Below are 19,765 nucleotides of genomic sequence, written 5' to 3'. Positions count from 1 at the left end.
CAAGGAGTATTTCAGTTATAGCTGTGGAGATGCAATATTAACTTTATTCTGAAAAATCTGAAGGTTAAAAGAAGTACCCAAGGAATATTATTCTGACATGTTATCTGGTAACTATCTGTTCTTTGTGGCACCAATGTTGCAATCTAATCTCTCTCTTCCCTAACCTTCAGCACTAGACTTAGTTCAATAGTCAAAGCTTCTAAAAGATAAACTAAAAAAGAACAGAGAGAAGAATATAAGTAATAGTGGGTGGATGAAAAGGGGAAGTTTCTTGGTTGATAGTCTTGTGATTCTGGAAGAAAAAGTCTTAAGAAGACATGGTATCTCAACTGCGTTTTATTTCTGATCTGCAAACAATTTGTACATATACTTTGGTCAGCTTAGTTCCCATTTTATTTTGAGAAATTGAGAATAGGCCAATCAAAGCCTTTTTATTTTTGACTGGTTGCTCGTTTTCATTTCCACACTGTTAGTATGAAATCCTATCCCATCTTGTTTTTCTATTTTTATGAGCACTTTCCATAGCATTTTCTTGCACACTTAGAACTTTTTAAAATATAAACTAAACTGAAAGGAACATTTTTGTTAATTGGAAGGACAAACTTCTTTCAAGTAAATTAGGCATATTGTGGGTACCTTTCTATAAAAAATCTATATTTCATACAATAATACATATCATATAAATATAATGATTCACCCCGTCTCCACTGGATCTGTTCCCAGGAGTACCCTCAAAAAGGAACCTTTCCTCTCAGCCATTTCGGGTCCACATTATGAATTAATGATCATACGTAATATTCATGCCATACTTAAAATAGTAATTTCTGATATTATGGATATGTCTATATTGTTCTAGCTTGATTTTTCGGTTACATGTTTATATTGTTCTCCTCCGTATAAAACGTAGTACTTTGGTTAGATTCAAATGGGGAGGTTAAGTAAGCTGCATGGTCCTAAACATTTTAATTATGTTGTTTCCTACCTTCCAGGGTTTAATTAGTGGCTCAGCTGAGACACGTGAACAAGCAGCTCAGGGATTGGGAGAGTTGATTGATTTGACAAGCGAGAAAACGCTTAAGGAATTTGTTGTGCCTATTACAGGGTATGAACCGGACGGTAAAATTAGATGTTAAGAGTTAATGTTTTCTGCATTTAGATGTCAGAGTGAATGTTTATCTGAATTATAGATATAAAGGCTTATCTGGTCAGATCTGATAAAGGCTTATTAGATACATGATCAGTGACGAGATAATTTCCTAACAGATGATTGAATAACATTACTCTCAATAAGATTTATGTTTCTATATTTAAGCTTTAGTTTTTCTTTCCTTTTTGATTTCTAAAAAGGACTTACTTTGTCCTACTTTTTATTTCTTAAAAAAAAGCTTTAGTTTTTCTCCTTTGAACATTGTATATCTGTTTCTCCCTCAGATATTTTACTTGCATTAGAAGCAATGGTACGACTTGCCCTTGCATCCAAGAGTACAAGAGTTCAAGTCTTAGTGACAACCTCCTCAAAAGATGAGGGCAAGGCTGAACTAATCTTCCATCCGTAGACTCTGTGTAGGCAAGAACCTCATGCATTGGGGCACCCTCTTTTACAACAAAATAGTTTCTTAAATGGTATGTCAATTGAAGCATAAACCCTAAAGTCACAGCCATGTATCTGATAAAAATTAGAGGACTTAGTGTCAGATATTGGTAGATGTTGGCCTGATAAACTTATATACGGAACTATTTGGTTGCTTGTACCGTTCATGTCAAGTATATGTCTTTCTGTGTTGGTTAAGCATGTTACTTATTTTGTTTCATAGAGATTATTGTGGACTCTGGACATATGTGTCTTATTTATCACTGGTCACTTTTTATTATTTTCTTGTAGTCCTCTCATCCGCATCATAGGTGACCGATTTCCATGGCAAGTTAAAACAGCCATCTTATCAACTTTATCCATCATAATAAGTAAAGGAGGGATTGCACTTAAGCCCTTTCTACCGCAGCTTCAAACTACATTTATTAAATGCCTGCAAGATAACACAAGGTTAGTTCTCTCTCTCTCTCTCTCTCTCTCTCTCTCTCTCTCTCTCTCTCTCTCTCTAGCTTGTAGATCTCTTTTGCCCAAATCATTGAATTGCATGACTTTCAGGGCTGTTCGTGCAAGTTCTGCACTCGCTCTAGGAAAGCTTAGTGCGCTTAGTACAAGAGTTGATCCTTTAGTTAGCGATCTCCTGTCCATGTTACAGGTAATTTTTATTATACTTTCTGAAGTGCCTATACTGTCCCTATATCAGTGAACAGCTGATTAATAAAACTTTTCAGACTTCTGATGGTGGTGTCAGGGAAGCTGTACTGACTGCTCTTAAAGGTGTTATTAAGCATGCTGGAAAGAGTGTAAGCAGTCCAATCAGATCTCGTGGGTCTATTCTTCTGAAAGATATGTTACAAGTTGATGATGATGAGGTCCGCAGTTGTGCTGCAAAAGTTATAGGCACATTATCTCAGGTATGACAGATTCGACTGGACTTTTAATTGCTATATCCTGTGGCTCGTTGTCCAAAATTCTATGACAAAAAGTCTAAATAATGTTCTATTTAGAGGTTTTGTCATGAAAACTAGCTTTATCATTAGCTGCCAAAATTAATACTTAATTTGACATCCAAGAGCTGAACCTAGGTTCTATGTCAGCATATTATTCTCCCATGGTGTTTACAATGGTCCTCCCAAACTCAAAAAATGAGAAAAAAGAACTTATTTGACTCTTTTTTTCTTCCTTTTTCTTGCATTCCTGGGGATAGTTTGCATTTTTTTTTGCTGGGGATTATTTTGCATTTTCTGTTCTGTCAATTGTCTAACCTCTGAGTTTTATGGTGGCAGTACATGGAAGAGAGTGAATTCTTGGATCTTGTGCAAACGTTATGTGAATTTGGTGCATCACCAGCCTGGTTCGTTAGACACGGGTCTATGCTCACATTCTCATCGATATCTTTACATTGTCCATCTATGATATGTCGATCCGTGCTATTCCCATCTCTTACAGATCGTCTTAGAGATGCCTTGAAGGATGATAAGGTATTTTATAGAATGCAGACATATTATCACATTTATTATCCTGTTATCTGGTCTAAGCCATTTTCTATGTGGGAACAGTTCCCTGTCCGTGAAGCAACTGTCAAGGCAGTTGGGAGGCTACTTATTTATCAGGTCCAATACGAATCAAACACAAATGCCCTACCACTTCTTCAGTTACTTGTTTCAGCTTTGCAAGACAGCTCCAGTGAAGTCAGGAGAAGATCTTTGTCCTGCATCAAAGCTGTTGCTAAGGTTTATAGATTAAACTAATATGCTGCATGATTCAATTGTAGTCTGTAATCCTTTTGATGCATGGTTTAAGGCATATCTCTATATTGATCCATCAATCATTGGCATCAGGCAAATCCTTTGGCTGTTACTTGTGTCCTTCCGAACTTAGGCCCAGCAATTGCAGATTGTCTAAAGGATGGCAGCACACCAGTTCGCCTAGCTGCTGAACGCTGTTGTCTGCATGTTTTCCAACTAGCAAAAGGTTATCTTTCCTTGCATTAATTTTATTTTTATTGGCATGAATTCTGATTGAACCATTATTTCTTAGCCCCAATTTGCCACCAGCTAACCTGCACAAAATAGCATCCAGAAAGAAACATGAGATGCCTGTGAAGAGGGTCATGCTATATGTGATTATTCTGTAATGTGCTTTGTTGGCTTCTGTAATGAAGCTTGTTGCCCCTGTGTGAATCCTTTTTCCTTTGTGGGTAGAAGCAGTAATGTTGTTGATTCTTAGTCATCTTTCCGTTAATTACTAAACCAGCAATTTGTTTTTCCATGCTAATATGCCTAACCGGCCCTAATGGGTTGCAGATATTCTTCATGCATAGGCATCTATCATAGACCTGAGGCGAATGAGAATAATTGAGAGAGCATATTTGTTTTTCAAAGTAGAAATTTAACTTTTACTTGGAAATAATTATATCAACAGTTGTATGTGAATCTTGAATTTTGGTTTCCAGTGCTCTTATTCTCACCTAATATTCTTCTATTCCTCCAAAGAGGGCAAGTATTCCTAAACTTGTTATGGGACTAAATTGACTAAACTTTTATTGTTTTATACCTTCCTTCAGATGAATTTCTATATAACTGGTTAGGACACTGACAGCATTTGTCAATACTTTTTAGGTTCGGATAGCATTCACGTCTCTCAAAAATATATCACAGGTTTAGATGCTAAAAGGCTTGCAAAGCTTTCTGAAAACAGGTACTCCACTGTGCATATTCTCCTGACAAGCCTTTGATGTATTAATTTGCTAGCTTAGAGCAGGTTCTGCTACTTATTATACTCAAACAGCAACATATTTTTGTTATATTTGTGATTAGACACATAAACCTGATAGGATTTACCTATAAAAATAAATGAATGTCATAAATGGCAAGCATCCCAGTGAGATAGCTGGTTAATCACATAACTGATGTGGATTACACTGTATGTACAGATATTGATTTATTTTGAATGTTCATTTTTTGATCTCCCGATTCCAATATGCAGTGATGAAAGTGATAATAGTGATGTTGAGAAGCCAAGCACATGAGATAGCCGACAGGCTGAATTCGGAGTAACTTTATGAGTTCCCCATCAAATTGAGATTTTGGAGTCCTGGTTTGCGGTTTTTCTTTTTGTTTGGATACAGTTCTATTTATTCTCCATATTGCGGCAATTTTGTACCCAACGAGGCTTCCTGGATGATATACTCGCAGGAGCTAACTATCAAAGGCGGCTATTTCAAGCTCCTTAAAGTCATTTTCTTCCCATAATCTCAGTTTTGGTATTTATATCCCATTCTTGTAATTCTATTTAAGGCATATAAAAGGTGGTGGCAGAGAAAAATATGTCCATTTTGACTCTTTTGTAACATTGCTGCTTTATACACAATATAGTGAAAACCTAAGCGAAGAAGTTCGCATTTGTTTGTATTTCTCACCTTATTTTTTTTATCTTTTTATTTATCCTAGTTCGTGATGCTGAACACATGGTGCTCATTTTTCTCATTGCCGCAAATAATCAATGTGGATGATTCTTTATTCTTGTGAGTGGTTATTGGTACTCACAAATTTCAACGAAACTGTACTCCTAGTTGGGATCTTTGAAGAACATTATCTATCTATCTATCTATATGATCAGTAATTTCTTGCATTCGTAAGATGACTTAGACGTTATGCTTGATCATACCTAACCAGTGGTTGGAAACAGTTTGCTAATCGACATTATTAGACAGGCATACATCAGTGAGATTGTGATGGGTGAAACTGACATCACAAGAAGAAGGAACCATGAGGTACTCTCAATGGACAGGCATTTCATACTCCTATTGCCAGTCGCATGACATAGATGATCTGACACGTGTCTACTGATGAAACTTTTGAAATAAATTTGGCTGACATCCACCAGCAGCGTGAGGAGGAGGAAGAGGGTCGGTTAAACAATGCCGCTTAATTAATACTGAGTAAAAGAAATTAGGTCTCTCTCACTGGCAGAACAAAAAAAAGAGGAAATTTCTTTACGTTTTACTCAATTTGATGGAAAGTTTACTTAATTCTTTGGAACACATCAAAATTATAATAAAACATGCATATATATATATATATATTTAACATATTAATTTAATCTTTATCATCCAAAATTTGATCCGTGTTATTTATAAGGTAATCGAGAAGTTTATTCAATTATCTATAACATAATTTCTAATTAGTATATTCAGAGTCAACCACTAGATTTACTAGCTAAATATGATATATATATATATAATAATAATAATAATTTTTAATATAAGGATTTTTCAGCACCGGACGTTTGAAGATTATTTGGCTGTCATATTTCAACCTAAGAACGGGGGCATGTGGCGTTATGATTCGACCTAATATTTAGAGTTGTTTGGAAAGTAGCCATATTAAATATTTTAATGACACAAAAACCGACAAGCATGCTGCGTTGCATCACCAAACCTAGTCCCTTATCCTCCTTTCAAACCATTATTTAACTATTTGGATCTCGCACACCAAGGCCTAAAACCTCCTCTCTTTTTAAAGATCTATTATCCCTTCTCCTACAATTATAAATATTCTCTCTCTTTTTCTTCTTTTAAAAACTATTATATTATTTCTTATAAGAACTAAATATTAAAGCTAGAAAAGTTGTTATTAGATAAAAAGGTTAAGTGGGTGCTACACTACTCACTACTAATCCAATCGGATGAAAAGGCACCAAATGTGCGATCCTCGTAGAATTCCATTCACGCAATTCCCTTTTATGACCTCCCAATTCCCAACATGAAATAGAGAAAGTCCATGCTGGAATCAAACCTCATCCGAGTCAGCTCTATGCCCAAGAAAGAAAGAAAGGAAATTTTAGTCATTTTCAAGTCCTTGCATCCCTATAAATAATAATCCAACAACGAACATACTGACAGCCAAGATCAACTAGTCCAAGCAAAGCTCTTTAAAATAAATTAACTCATTGCATGATGCCGTGGTGTAGCTTCGTTGATGTTAGCCATTAAACAAAGCAATCTATAGAAAACCACAGGCAACCCACCGGCACTGGACGTATAGATCTCCACCAACCACCCACTATTTGTATTAGGACAAATTATATTTAATTATTATTTTTTTTATATTGTATTTTCAGAATATATATATATATATATATATATATATATATATATATATATATTTATATTTTTCCTAAGTATTTCATCTACTATAAAATATTATTTTTGAAAATATAAAAAATGTCTCTTTATCTTATATATATATATATTTTATTTTTTAGAGCTTTTATTCTCTATTTTTTTAATGTGCTATATTCTTCCCCTCTAATCTCCTCTCTTACAGATGTTAAATTAAGTAAACATTTTGAGTTAATTTATAATTAACTTAATTTAGGAGTTAAATTAAGTTTTGAAAAAAAAAATAAGTGATGCTTTCTGCGAATATCTTGTGAAAAATATGGGGCTCAATTTATTAATAATATTAAAAATATAATATAGTAGGTAAATCATAAATAAGTTGAAAGATAGGGCGTTAAATATAAATTTCCTATGTCCTATAAGAAATGAAAGCAATATATAACGCTGATGAGAGATTTTATTTAATAAATAAATATTGTAGGGACCGAACAGACTATTATCGCTGAACATCGAAGAAGAGAGCAATTCCGATTTCTCTGTCTCTCTCTCTCTCTCTCTCTCTCTCTCTCTCTCTCTCTCTCTCTCTCTCTCTCTCTCTCTCTCGCGTATGATTGCGTCGTCGAGCTCTAGGAAGTAGCATGCCATTGCATTTGCAGGAGAGGACAAAGGAAAGGAGAGACCTTTCTGTCAAGATTGGAACTTTTTCTTGGTATCTTGCGAACTTTGGCTTTGTCTTCTTAAATCAATTTGAAGTTCCTCGATAGACGCGAAGATTACCGCTCGCGTCTTCTCCAGCTCTGATCCATCCTTGTCTTTCCCCTGCAACCTCTCGCCACGTCTTCCTTTGGCTCTGGGTCCCAACACCAACGTAGTGAAGTGCTCACAGCCGAAATCCGTTGCCCCACTTCATCATCTTCGAGATCTTGCCGTAAAGATACCTCCTTTGTGAGCCACATCCATCACCCGCAAATGGATTCCTTCTCCTTCTACCTCTCCTTCGATGGCCTCCCTTTGCCGGAGAAAGTTTCGGTTGTCGTGCACTCATCGCTCGTTCTTCTCTTCCTCCTCTCCTCATTTCTGAAGTGGGTTTTCTCCTATCGATTCAGGTGGGCGTCGACATTCAAGGAGAGTCCTTCGAATTCTATGCCATCTCACACCTGCTCAGGAGGTGATCCGATGATAGTGGTCAGTTCTTGGTTTAAGATTTCGGCTTTCTGTTGCTTTTATGTTTTGGTCCTGCAATTACTGGTACTTGCATATGAAACCGTGAAATTGGTGAAGAAAGAGGACAATGTGAAGGACTATTCTGTTTTATTTGCTCCTTTAGTACAAGCACTGTCATGGGTTGTTTTATCCTTATCGGTAGTCCACTGCAAATCTAAGGCCTTGGAGAAATTCCCACTCTTGGTGAGATTGTGGTGGTTTTTGTCATTCTCCTTGTGTGCTTATAATGGCTACGCTGATGCAAAAGAGTTCATGGATGGGTCTTTTAGTCACAATTCACATATGGTAGCAAACTGTGCTGCAGTCCCTGCGATTGCTTTCCTTTGCCTTATCTCCATTCGCGGCGCTACGGGTGTAAAACTCACTAGGGACAATCGATGCCTTCAGGAGCCATTGCTTGTCGAAGAGGAGGAAGAGGAAGAACTGGGTTGCCAGAATGTTACACCTTATAATCAGGCAGGGCTTTTAAGCCTTTTAACTCTATCTTGGCTCAGTCCTCTGTTGTCTGTTGGCGCAAAGAGGCCTCTTGAACTGAATGATGTACCTCAATTAGCCCTGAAAGACCGTGCCAAGACTTCCTATAAGATCGTGAACGCAAATTGGGAGAAATCAAAAGCTGAGAAGGATCCCATGAAGCAGCCTTCGCTTGCATCTGCTATCTTCAAGTCATGCTGGAAAGATGCAGCTCTGAATGCTGTTTTTGCTTTGTTGAGCACTCTTGTCACATATGTGGGACCTTATATGATTAGCTATTTTGTCGATTATTTGAGCGGTAATATAGCTTTTCCTCATGAAGGTTACATTCTGGCTTCAATCTTTTTTGCTGCTAAGTTAGTAGAGACGGTTACCACTCGTCAATGGTATCTAGGAGTAGATATAATGGGCATGCATGTTAGGCTAGCATTAACTGCTATGGTGTATCAGAAGGGGCTTAGACTATCAAGCACAGCCCGACAAAGCCACACCAGCGGTGAGGTTGTGAACTACATGGCAGTTGATGTGCAAAGAGTGGGAGATTTCTCATGGTATCTTCATGACTTATGGATGCTCCCTTTGCAAATAGTTCTTGCTTTGGCAATCTTGTATAAGAATGTCGGAGTGGCATGTGTTGCAACACTGGGTGCCACCATTATCTCGATTCTGGTTACAGTTCCTGTGGCAAAAGTTCAAGAAGAGTATCAGGATAACCTAATGGCAGCCAAGGATGACCGGATGAGAAAGACCTCTGAATGTCTTAGAAACATGAGGATCCTAAAGCTGCACGCTTGGGAGGACCGTTTTCGATTAAAGCTAGAAGAGATGAGGAATACAGAATTTGGATGGCTCCGCAAAGCCTTGTATTCGCAAGCCTTGATCACTTTCATCTTTTGGGGTTCTCCAATTTTTGTATCGGTTGTAACTTTTGGTACTTCTATATTGTTGGGCCAGGAGCTTACAGCTGGGAGTGTCCTTTCAGCTTTGGCCACCTTCAGAATTCTCCAAGAGCCTCTTAGGAATTTTCCAGATTTAGTCTCTATGGCTGCCCAAACAAAGGTGTCTTTGGACCGCATTTCAGGGTTCCTACAAGAGGAAGAGTTGGAAGAAGATGCAACAATCACTATACCTCGAGGCCTTACTAACACCACTGTGGAAATTAAAGATGGAGAATTCTGTTGGGACCCTTCTTCTTCAAAGCCGACACTTTCAGCGATTCAGTTAAAAGTGGAGACTGGTATGCGTGTAGCAGTATGTGGTGTTGTTGGTGCTGGGAAGTCAAGCTTTCTCTCATGCATACTAGGAGAGATACCAAAGATATCTGGTGAGGTAGGTAAATAATTTTGAGTATTTGCCTGAACTTTTCTGTTTGGAGATTTTTAGATTCTCTACCTTTTTATCTGTTGGAATTTTTTTTTTTCCAGGTGAGGGTATGTGGTTCGGCTGCTTATGTGCCGCAGTCAGCTTGGATACAGTCTGGAAATATAGAGGAAAATATTCTTTTTGGAAGTTCGATGGAGAAGCAAAGGTACAAGAGTGTTCTCCATGCTTGCTCACTAAAGAAAGATTTGGAGTTGTTCTCGCATGGTGATCAAACAATAATTGGAGATAGGGGTATTAATCTAAGTGGTGGCCAGAAGCAAAGGGTGCAACTTGCGAGAGCACTCTATCAAAATGCTGACATTTATTTACTTGATGACCCCTTCAGTGCAGTTGATGCACACACGGGAACTGAGCTGTTTAAGGTGATTCAAAGAGTTCCTTTCATCTTTTTCCATCTCGTGGGTCCTCTTTCTCAAGAACTTTATCTAATTCAAATAAATTGATTTGACATGATGTTGCAGGAGTATATAATGACAGCATTGGCCGGTAAAACTGTGATATTCGTCACTCATCAAGTTGAGTTTCTTCCAGCTGCCGACATGATACTGGTAAGAACTCCTATGTCTTCTCGTAATATCTCTTAGATGATATGTTTCAATTCTGTACCATAAGGGTATTTTTGGTGGTTTTTTTATTTTATTCTAATCTATAAATTGCAAATGTTGTGAAATCTAATGTACGACTCTGTAACAAATTTTCATGTGGTAGTAGAAACTTTCTATTAAAGATCTCGTATGGTACGTTATATGGTTTTTAATAGCTATGAGTGGACAATCTCGTGGTTCTTTGTAGTTTCTAGTCTTCTCTGCTCAGCTGTGACAAAATAAGCTACCATTTCCCTGAAAACAAATTGCACCAAATGGTTACAATCATCACTTAGTTTTTTAGATTGTCTGAAAAGCAAATCACAAGAGGTCATGAACGTCTTGTTTGTTGCATCCTGTTGCTTCTGATTTGTAACAATCTGTATGTCTATATGCATGGTTGAACTACGTGTTTAATCTTTTTACAGAGACGCAACTTTAGTTACCCTTATCATGCCCTTATTCATTCAAGTTAATCTGCTTATACTTGCAGAGCTACTTCTTGCAATGGATGAATGGGCTTGTTTATCCAAAGAGAACAATGTTAGGTTGCATTAAGCAAGTGGCGGAATTGACAGCTGGGTAATTCATTAACTTTGCCTCCTTATGGAGCATGAATACCTGATACTAACTTATGCCATGAAGAGAATCTTGTCTTATTATGAACTTGGTAAGAAGAGTGACTTCATAGAATTTAATTTTGAAAGAGTTCATCCGCAATGGAAGAAAATATGAGGACATCACCTGCAGTGTTTATTACAGAGTGAAGTACTATTCCTGATATGGTAATGGAACCATCTTCTCTATCTATGTATGTGAACATTTTTATGCTCCCAAGGGCAGATTCAGATATTTTTATGTGGGGGGAATGAATTTTCCTCTCTGAAAAGAAAGAAGCTTCCAATTAGTAGCTTGAGAGATTGTCTCTCCAGTCTGTTGGAGAGTTAATGGTAACATCTGGTCAATAGGGATTCTCTCACATAACGGCTTCATGTTTACAGTCTAAGGTTTATAATGCCACTACTAATTTTGATATAATAATTACAGATTTGAAGGTGGTGAGGATTCAAACTAAGCTCAAGAATCGTGGTTTTCATATACTCTAGTGATAAGGGTCCTAGGTTGTCACTTGTCGCTTGTCAGTACTTGGCCATTTGGGCAAACTTTTTGCTATATTTTGGAGGTTGAAAATATCCTTGTCCTATGTCTGGTGTGCGTCTAATATGTACATGCTTTAGATGAAATCGTGGACTCTTAAATGGTTTTATAATGAATGTATCCCTGTGCAAATAATATTCCCATATTCCCATATCTGGATGAAATACTTCACTTCATTGAACTGTTATTTATCATCACTGTCTGTCAGAGCATGTGATTAATGTAATTTTAAGGACAACCAGTTGGTATTTTTAATGTGCTCATCAAATATATCTCTTACCTATTGCATTCACTTTGTTCAGGTCTTTAAGGAAGGTCGGATAATACAGGCTGGAAAATATGAAGATCTTCTTAAAGCTGGAACAGATTTCAATGTTCTGGTTTCAGCTCACCACGAGGCAATGGAAGCAATGGATCTCCTTGAGAGTGCGTCAGATGATTTAGATGCTGCTTCTAATGGAGATTCTTCCCTATTCAGTAAGAGGTTGAAATCAAGTAAAAGCAACATTGACAGTATGAATAATGAAATATCAGAAAAAGGATCATCATCTGATAAAAAAGCAATCAAGGAAAAAAAGAAAACAAAACGCATGCGCAGAAAACAGCTGGTTCAAGAAGAAGAGCGGGAAAGAGGAAAAATCAGTTTCAAGGTTTACTTGTCATACATGGCTGCAGCATATAAAGGGATGTTGATACCTTTAATTATCCTTTCACAGGCAGCATTTCAGGTGCTCCAGATAGCTGGCAATTGGTGGATGGCCTGGGCAAACCCTCAAACAGAGGGAGATAATCCAAAAACAAGTAGCGTGATTCTTTTAGTTGTTTATATGGCACTTGCTTTTGGGAGCTCGTGGTTTGTTTTCATCAGAGCTGTTCTTGTAGCTACTTTTGGTTTAGCAGCTGCACAGAAGTTGTTTATAAAGATGGTGAGAACTGTCTTTCGAGCTCCAATGTCCTTCTTTGATTCTACTCCTGCTGGACGGATCTTGAATCGAGTAAGTTATTAGCAATTAGTCATAAACATCCTCTTTCCTGAGCCATTCCAGGAAGAGGAAATATAATATGCCCAGATCTTGTCATGAGATGTCATAATATTCACTAGCTAAATTTCAGGTTTCCATTGATCAAAGCGTTGTGGATCTTGATATTCCTTTCAGACTTGGTGGATTTGCATCAACAACAATACAATTGCTTGGTATAATTGGTGTGATGGTAAATGTTACCTGGCAAGTTTTGTTCCTCTTCTGTCCCGTGGTGATTGCTTGCATATGGATGCAGGTATGTTTTAATAGATAATATTTTATTGCTCAAAGTCTATAAAGAGAGAAGCTATGCAGCAGTCACTATTCATCCCTATGAAAATACAACATTACAGACAACATTCTGAAAGCTAGCCACAATTAATCTACTCTCCATTCCTTTGGCATCATAATGTGCATGCTGATTGATCGATGAGTAGAAACAGCAGTAGTGTAAACAGAATATGTTAATTGTCATGAATGTATCTCTCAGACAACAAATTCTAGTGAACATGTATATCTTTGTTTTTGTGGAAATATATATATTTTTTAATATCTTATACTGGGCAGCACTCTTCCTACGATCCAATTTTTAGTTTTAAATATGATAAAGAACTTTGTTCTTCTTTGCAGAAATATTATATGGCTTCATCGAGGGAACTAGTTAGGATTGTCAGCATTCAAAAATCCCCTATTATCCATCTATTTGGAGAGTCTATTGCAGGAGCTGCTGTTATTAGGGGCTTTGGTCAAGAGAAACGCTTCATGAAGAGGAACCTTCACTTGCTTGATTGCTTTGCTCGACCATATTTCTGCAGTATCGCAGCGATGGAATGGCTCTGTTTGCGCATGGAATTGCTGTCAACTTTTGTCTTCGCTTTCTGCATGGCTCTCCTTGTGAGCTTTCCACATGGAAGTATTGATCCAAGTATGTGCTCTGTAATTCTAAAGCAACCTTTCCAGTACTATCCACCTTTTTCCTGAACATGTTGTTGAAACTGAAACGCGTTAGCATCACTTTTTCTGTTGTGTCGTTACAAATTTAAAATTTTCAAGACATTGTTTCCATTAAACTTTGTAAAACATTCTCAGCCATCATTTCTGCTCTCTTGACATTATAGGTATGGCGGGGCTTGCTGTAACATATGGCCTTAATTTAAATGCTCGTTTATCAAGGTGGATCTTAAGTTTTTGCAAACTTGAAAATAAAGTTATCTCCATTGAGCGCATTAATCAGTATTGCCAAATTCCTGGAGAAGCACTACCTATCATTGAGAACTGTCGACCTCCATCATCATGGCCGGAGAATGGTAACATTGAGCTGATTGATCTAAAGGTGTGCAAATAACTTCCATTGCTGTTTCCTAAAGATATGTTATCATGATTCAATTATGAATGACCTAACCTTTCAAAGAAATTCTCTGTACAAAATAAAGATTTCTGTCATTATACCTTGAAAGTAATGTCATCCTCCACATGTGAGATAGACTTGCGAGAAACAGAACCAATAGCTTATTCTCATTAAATACTGCTACCAACCTACAATCCCATCTTTTTCTATGAAATGAAGTCATCAATGCTAAGGTCAACCATTTCCGGTTCACATGAAAATTCTAACTTCTAGTGCATCTATTCTTGTTATTATGATTCTCATCCATTCAGTAGACCTAGGAAGTAGGTTTTGGTTCCATTAAGTAATTGATTCGTTGCTATTTGGTATAAGTTGAAGATGCACATACAATGAGCTTCTGCAGAAGAATCTTTATATTGGTTTTTTACCAACATAACTCAAATGTGTTCTCAAGATTAGCCATTCTTTATAAAATGAAATTGATTTTATTTTCTTCTTATCTTGTCGAAGGTTCGCTACAAGGAGAGTCTACCTACAGTTCTGCACGGCATTACTTGCAAATTTCCTGGTGGGAAGAAAATTGGGATTGTTGGACGTACTGGAAGTGGTAAATCAACTCTTATACAGGCCTTGTTCCGTCTGATTGAACCATCAAATGGAAAAATTCTAATTGACGACATAGACATTTCTTCCATTGGCCTCCATGATCTCCGATCCAGGCTCAGCATCATACCACAGGATCCTACCTTGTTTGAGGGTACAATCAGAGGCAATCTTGATCCTCTAGAAGACCATCCCGATCATGAAGTCTGGCAGGTGAAATTCAGACTCTTCAGAAAAAGTGCACTCATCATTTTCCAAGTGAGGGACACTACGATATAAACTAATTTCTACTTGTTTTATGTGTCTTCCAGGCGCTCGACAAATGTCAGCTCGGAGATGTTATCCGCCAGAAGGAGGAGAAGCTTGACAGTCCAGGTATATACTACACATGTCTCAGCATTAACTTTCTACCTTGTTGATCATCCAAGATTTCTCGTTATGGTAATCTAGCAAAATTGACAGAACATATAGATGTTAAACCGTCCATGTGTTTTGAGTCAGCATCTAAATTTATATCCCTGTCCGTTTCATCTGCATTGTTCCAAATTGCATAATCTTACAGCACTTGTAACTGAAATTCCATATTCTTTAAAACACTTCCCTTGTGGTTCTGAAGATTGGTCTGCACTGTAACACTTCATTTGTGATACCCACAAGTATATTGCTATTCTTTTGTCTTTGCACATTAAAATAACTGACATTCTCTGGAGATCTTTACAATTAGGGCATTTCAACATGTGAGGCTCAGCCAACAGAAGGTCAGAAGAGAGCAAGATGTTTGCAGTCTTATTCCCATTATAGGAAAGGCTGTTGCCATGACTAGAACCTGCACAACCATGATGCATAAGGACAAGCCTTAGCCATCATACTAAATGAATTGGAAAATTATCTTCTCATGTTACAATGCTTCTATCTTAGAAGCTCTTTTAATTTATATTTTGCATTCTCTGAAGAAAGATAATCTTTTTTGGCTTTGCAGTCCTGGAGAATGGAGACAATTGGAGTGTTGGACAACGACAACTTGTTTCATTAGGAAGGGCACTGTTGAAGAAAGCAAGGATACTAGTGCTTGATGAGGCAACTGCCTCTGTCGACACAGCCACCGATAATCTAATTCAGAAGATCATCCGAGCAGAATTTAAAGATTGCACAGTCTGCACCATAGCACATCGAATCCCTACTGTTATTGACAGTGATCTTGTTTTGGTCCTCAGTGATGGTCAGTGATTACCCACTCTTCTGATGATGGATATTGTCATTATTGCACTTAATGCTGACACATACTTTAAAAAAGTAGACCAAGAAATACCTTTTGTAGTGCATCATCTTTAGTTAGAGGGCATCATTTCCAGTTCTAATCTTTCTGTTATTTTATGGAATATTCAAATATCATCATTTTTCTCACTAATTAAAACTTGAAAAATTCTACTGAATCCTTTCAGGTAGAGTTGCAGAGTTTGACAGTCCATCGAGGCTGTTGGAGGATCGATCTTCAATGTTTCTAAAGCTAGTCACCGAGTACTCCACAAGATCAAGCGGTATGTCAGACGTTTGAACTCAAGAACCAGTTTATGAATTTGCTACTGGATAAGAGAATGCAAGTTCTCGAACATATTTGCGGGATCTGTATAGTGAGTAGGATCTGCATATTCCATAGTGGTAAATGCAAAATATGGAAGAGTTGGGGAACAGGAAAAAGAAAAACGGCTAATAACTTTTTCATGAAGAAGGTGTCGGTGACCTTGTTCAAAAAAATAAAGCTAGTTTGAGCCTCAAATCTTTGTTTCAGTTAATTTAAATATAAGATAGCACCTGGAAGAAAATTTTGAGTACGTGTTAAGAATGCAAAATGTCAGAAATTTGGGTTGGGTTATTAAATCCACCAATTTCTTCCAGATTGTGATGAAATATTCTCTTATCCGATGATCGGTAGTTTCCATGAGTGAAGTAATTTTTTAAATTTTCTTGTAGTTTCCAGCAAGATGAGTATCTAAAAGTATCCACCACAATATCCTTTTTCCCATTCCAACTATGTGATTGAAGAAAAAAAGAAAGAACTATTGCACAACATTCGGCAGAATGCTATTGTGGATCTTAAGATCTCATATTTGTTTTGGGTCTCAATGAATACATACTCATATCGAATTTGATATTAAAATTTAGCATTATTTCGAATCTCCATTTAGAGCATCATACTAGTGATCCACGGAGCTGCAAAAGAATAGCAACAAAAAGAAAGGGGCATAACCGCTAAGTAACCAAGAGTGTCTCTGGAATACTCATATTGAGCAATGAGCCACAAAACTGCGACTAAGATGGCAACAAAAGGAAAGAAAAAGAAAAAGAAACCGTGGATAACAATTTGCAATCTATATAAAGAGTTTTTGTTCATCATTGAATCAAAAAGCAACTGTACTTCATACAAACACAAGGTTACATTAAGCCACCTTCTTCGAAGGGTCTTCTTCTCCAAAGATCTTTGGAAAGAACTATAAAAGTAGTTCATAGTTCCACTAGCCTCGAAGAAAAGAAATGGCAAGTGTATCTGACTCAATACCATCAAGGCCATAAGCCAGGGTTGCAGACTAACAAATATTCAATTGGAATCTGATACCCTCTTAGCTGTTTGTGATTCTGGCATCAAATCAAAATGGGTTTCCAGAAGAGAATAAACTTCAACAAGTGAAGTTACCTTGAAATCTGGTTTTAGATCATCAGCAAGACAATCAGGGGAACCATACCTCCCTGTTTCATCAAGCAAGCATGTAAAAGCTCCTGCTCTTTTCCCACAAACAATCTGTAAAAGATTAAGGGCAACTTTGTTAGTTGTGAAACAACAGAATTTCAAAGTCTTAAAATATGAGAACTGTAACAGTTCATAATATTGAGCTCATGACTATTACTATCTCCTTGGCACATACAACATATGAATGGATTGCAACACATAACCTTGTGACCCACTTCATAAGCTGATCTTGAAGCATCGTTAAATGTTCCCGCCTCTTACTTTTTATGAAAAGCCACAGATTAACTGCACTAAGATAGGTCCATAAAGGAGAAGGTTCATAATTGTGGTGGACATGATTAGTATTCTTGTTTCCTTAATGAGACATATCAGATAACTTCCCTGATAAGATAAATTTTAAGAAGGTTCCTCAAAGATGAGGGTCTTCCGTTGAAATGGCAACATAGTAGCAAATAGGAGCAGTAGTTAGAAAGATGAAAACTGTTTGCACTCAAGATACTAAATAAACTAAACAACTGTTTCAGTGTTTGTTGCAGCCCAGTGCAAAATGAAAGTTTAGCACAGTACTCTATTATAATCACCACATTTTAGCCCAAGTCAGAATTAACAACAATGATTTAATGATCTGCTAAGTACTAGCATATATGTGCAGTGGTCAAGTAACACAAAAATGCTTAATTTATTCAAATAACAAAAGGGAAAGAGAGCCAAACGGTCTTTACTCACGTCATCTCGCAAGCTGTCACCTATCATCATGACCTCATTTGGGGGAATATCCCAAGTAGAACAAATGTGAAGTAAGGGAGCTGGATCTGGTTTATATGGCCGAAACTCCCTGCTCAATGCCGGGATGAACTTCAGCTACAAGAAATGATAAATATACTGTCAGAAAGAAAAATATTATAGCTGATGCTAAGCGAATATTAAAACTCACAAGAATTCATAGTTTATAAGAAAGTTTAATCAGGAATACGTAAAATAACACTATAAAAAGCCACTAGCTGGAGTAGTCTTGCAGTTAGCAAAAGATTGGACATCATATTTTAGTATCAAAAAAATAATAGCATTGTTATTCTTTCATGTTCTTAATGCCCAATATCCTGAAGCTTTGGCATCCCACATAGAACACTTTTAAGCAATTTGTTACAAGAACCTAGTAGTTGCAGACCCTAAAACTGATTTATTGCAGATATTTTGTTGGTAAAACATTGGAAAGAGTGAAGAGGCGGACGAGATCAAGCACTATTGGAAAGCTCTGTGATTCTTCCAAAAGGAACTTCTGTTAAGGCCTCATGTGCCTACCATTCATAAACAACATCCATGTTATCACATATCTTTCCTCCCTCTTTCGAGATTCCCTAAAACAGATAATATCGTTCTCCTCATTGGCTTCCTCCCAAATCTTGGTTATGCATTCCCCACCCTCTCACATACTTCTTTTAGATAGTTAAAAAGCGCAGCTTGCTGAAAAGGAAAAGAAAGGAATGAAAAGTGCAATTGATTACCCCAAATCTTTGATGAAATAAATCAACTGAATCCTTGACGTTGCGAGTAATTAGACCCCTTCTGCAAAAGCATAAGCCTGATGAGTTATTTGCTGCAAGAATTGTTGCTACTGTGACAAAGAACATCCAAGACTGAGATTAATATTAGCATTCTCCATGCAGAGAACAAGTGATAAATGATGACAAATTGCCATATTTGAATTCCTTGACAACAAAAGGTTGAAACTTTACCTTATTTGCTTTGAATCAAGGAATCCACAAAGTTCCAGAGCACCTGCAATAACAACAAAATGATATATTTAGGTTCCACTCTACAATCCGATCTATAAGAAACCAAAGGCAACCAACCACTAACCGGGCATGATCTGGAGGCGATCGAGGCCTTGGCGCTCGAAGTGGGCGATGATCTCGTAAGCTCGCTGCTGCTCGCCGGGGCCCCACGTCTCGATGTGGTGAAGGATGTCGATGCTGCCGCCGGCACCTCGGGCGGCGGCGTATACCTCCTCCCCTAGCACCGTCCGGTACATGGCAGCGAAGTCGATAACTGGTACCGTCAGGGTCCCATCCATGTCGAATACCACCCCTCTCAGCCTCGCTCTGCCGTCGCCGTTTGCCGCCGCCATCGCCGCGCCGTATAGATAACGGGGAGAAGGGGATGAGGAACAAGGGAGAATGGAGGCGGCTAAGCGTCTGAGATTGGGCAGGAGGAGCATGAGGAGGGACGATGAGAGAGTGACACGTGTAGCGCCCGATTCCTCGAGGATCGCGTTGTTGTGTCTTTGTCGTGGCGGAGGCCGCAGCGACGTCGCTAAAGGAACGGATGAACCGTTTACCGCACTTAGCCCGTGACCAAGCATTCAGCCTGTGGTTTTCAACCCCACAAAGCTTAGGAGCACGCTGTATTGTATACCAGTCTTCCAGGTTACCAGAATGCTTCCTTTAACTATCATTAGGTGCAAAAAAATAACAATTAATTAAGCCTAATTAAACGTCATCCCAACGAGC

The 19,765-nt window shown here is 37.8% G+C and overlaps 3 protein-coding genes across 9 annotated transcripts in view; 2 read left to right on the top strand and 1 right to left on the bottom strand.

Annotated features, from left to right (window-relative positions):
* Positions 1 to 5,001, top strand: part of LOC140773489 (protein ILITYHIA) — a 31,247-nt gene extending 26,246 nt beyond the window's left edge. For 4 of the 5 annotated variants that reach the window (XM_073116109.1, XM_073116101.1, XM_073116093.1 and 1 more), the window contains exons 52-60: positions 990 to 1,102; positions 1,883 to 2,041; positions 2,147 to 2,243; positions 2,320 to 2,502; positions 2,875 to 3,069; positions 3,148 to 3,321; positions 3,430 to 3,562; positions 4,210 to 4,288; positions 4,577 to 5,001. In XM_073116109.1, the coding sequence (XP_072972210.1) occupies positions 990 to 1,102; positions 1,883 to 2,041; positions 2,147 to 2,243; positions 2,320 to 2,502; positions 2,875 to 3,069; positions 3,148 to 3,321; positions 3,430 to 3,562; positions 4,210 to 4,288; positions 4,577 to 4,619 (1,176 nt within the window). In that variant the 3' untranslated portion in view covers positions 4,620 to 5,001. Of the gene's footprint in view, positions 1 to 989; positions 1,103 to 1,882; positions 2,042 to 2,146; positions 2,244 to 2,319; positions 2,503 to 2,874; positions 3,070 to 3,147; positions 3,322 to 3,429; positions 3,563 to 4,209; positions 4,289 to 4,576 lie in introns of those variants that run through there. The other variant, XM_073116117.1, reaches the window with a different exon arrangement.
* Positions 5,002 to 7,245: 2,244 nt separating this feature from the next.
* Positions 7,246 to 16,404, top strand: LOC140768766 (ABC transporter C family member 5-like). Of its 3 annotated transcripts, none has more exons than XM_073109173.1 (12): positions 7,246 to 7,422; positions 7,820 to 9,740; positions 9,836 to 10,156; positions 10,256 to 10,342; positions 11,839 to 12,531; positions 12,650 to 12,814; positions 13,189 to 13,483; positions 13,677 to 13,891; positions 14,417 to 14,722; positions 14,821 to 14,884; positions 15,489 to 15,728; positions 15,952 to 16,404. In XM_073109173.1, exons 1-12 carry the CDS (start codon positions 7,352 to 7,354, stop codon positions 16,062 to 16,064), a joined length of 4,491 nt encoding a protein of 1,496 aa, XP_072965274.1. In that variant the 5' UTR covers positions 7,246 to 7,351; the 3' UTR covers positions 16,065 to 16,404. The 3 variants fall into 3 exon arrangements, with proteins under 3 accessions (XP_072965274.1, XP_072965266.1, XP_072965281.1); XM_073109180.1 differs by having other exon boundaries at positions 7,289 to 7,742; XM_073109165.1 differs by having other exon boundaries at positions 7,288 to 9,740.
* Positions 16,405 to 16,862: 458 nt separating this feature from the next.
* Positions 16,863 to 19,654, bottom strand: LOC140770661 (haloacid dehalogenase-like hydrolase domain-containing protein At2g33255). Its single transcript, XM_073111915.1, has 5 exons — positions 19,116 to 19,654; positions 18,992 to 19,034; positions 18,761 to 18,821; positions 17,982 to 18,116; positions 16,863 to 17,306 (listed from the first exon to the last, which is right to left on the bottom strand). The coding sequence occupies exons 1-5, from the start codon at positions 19,615 to 19,617 to the stop codon at positions 17,106 to 17,108; spliced, it is 942 nt and encodes a 313-aa protein (XP_072968016.1). The 5' UTR covers positions 19,618 to 19,654; the 3' UTR covers positions 16,863 to 17,105.
* Between the last annotated feature and the right edge of the window lie 111 nt (positions 19,655 to 19,765).

Source organism: Typha angustifolia, chromosome 2 (genome assembly GCF_048772165.1).
Source record: "Typha angustifolia cultivar Huaian chromosome 2, ASM4877216v1, whole genome shotgun sequence".
Taxonomy (NCBI): domain Eukaryota; kingdom Viridiplantae; phylum Streptophyta; class Magnoliopsida; order Poales; family Typhaceae; genus Typha; species Typha angustifolia.
The sequence above is the reverse complement of the archived record's forward strand: the minus strand, read 5'-3'. Positions and strand labels throughout refer to the sequence as shown.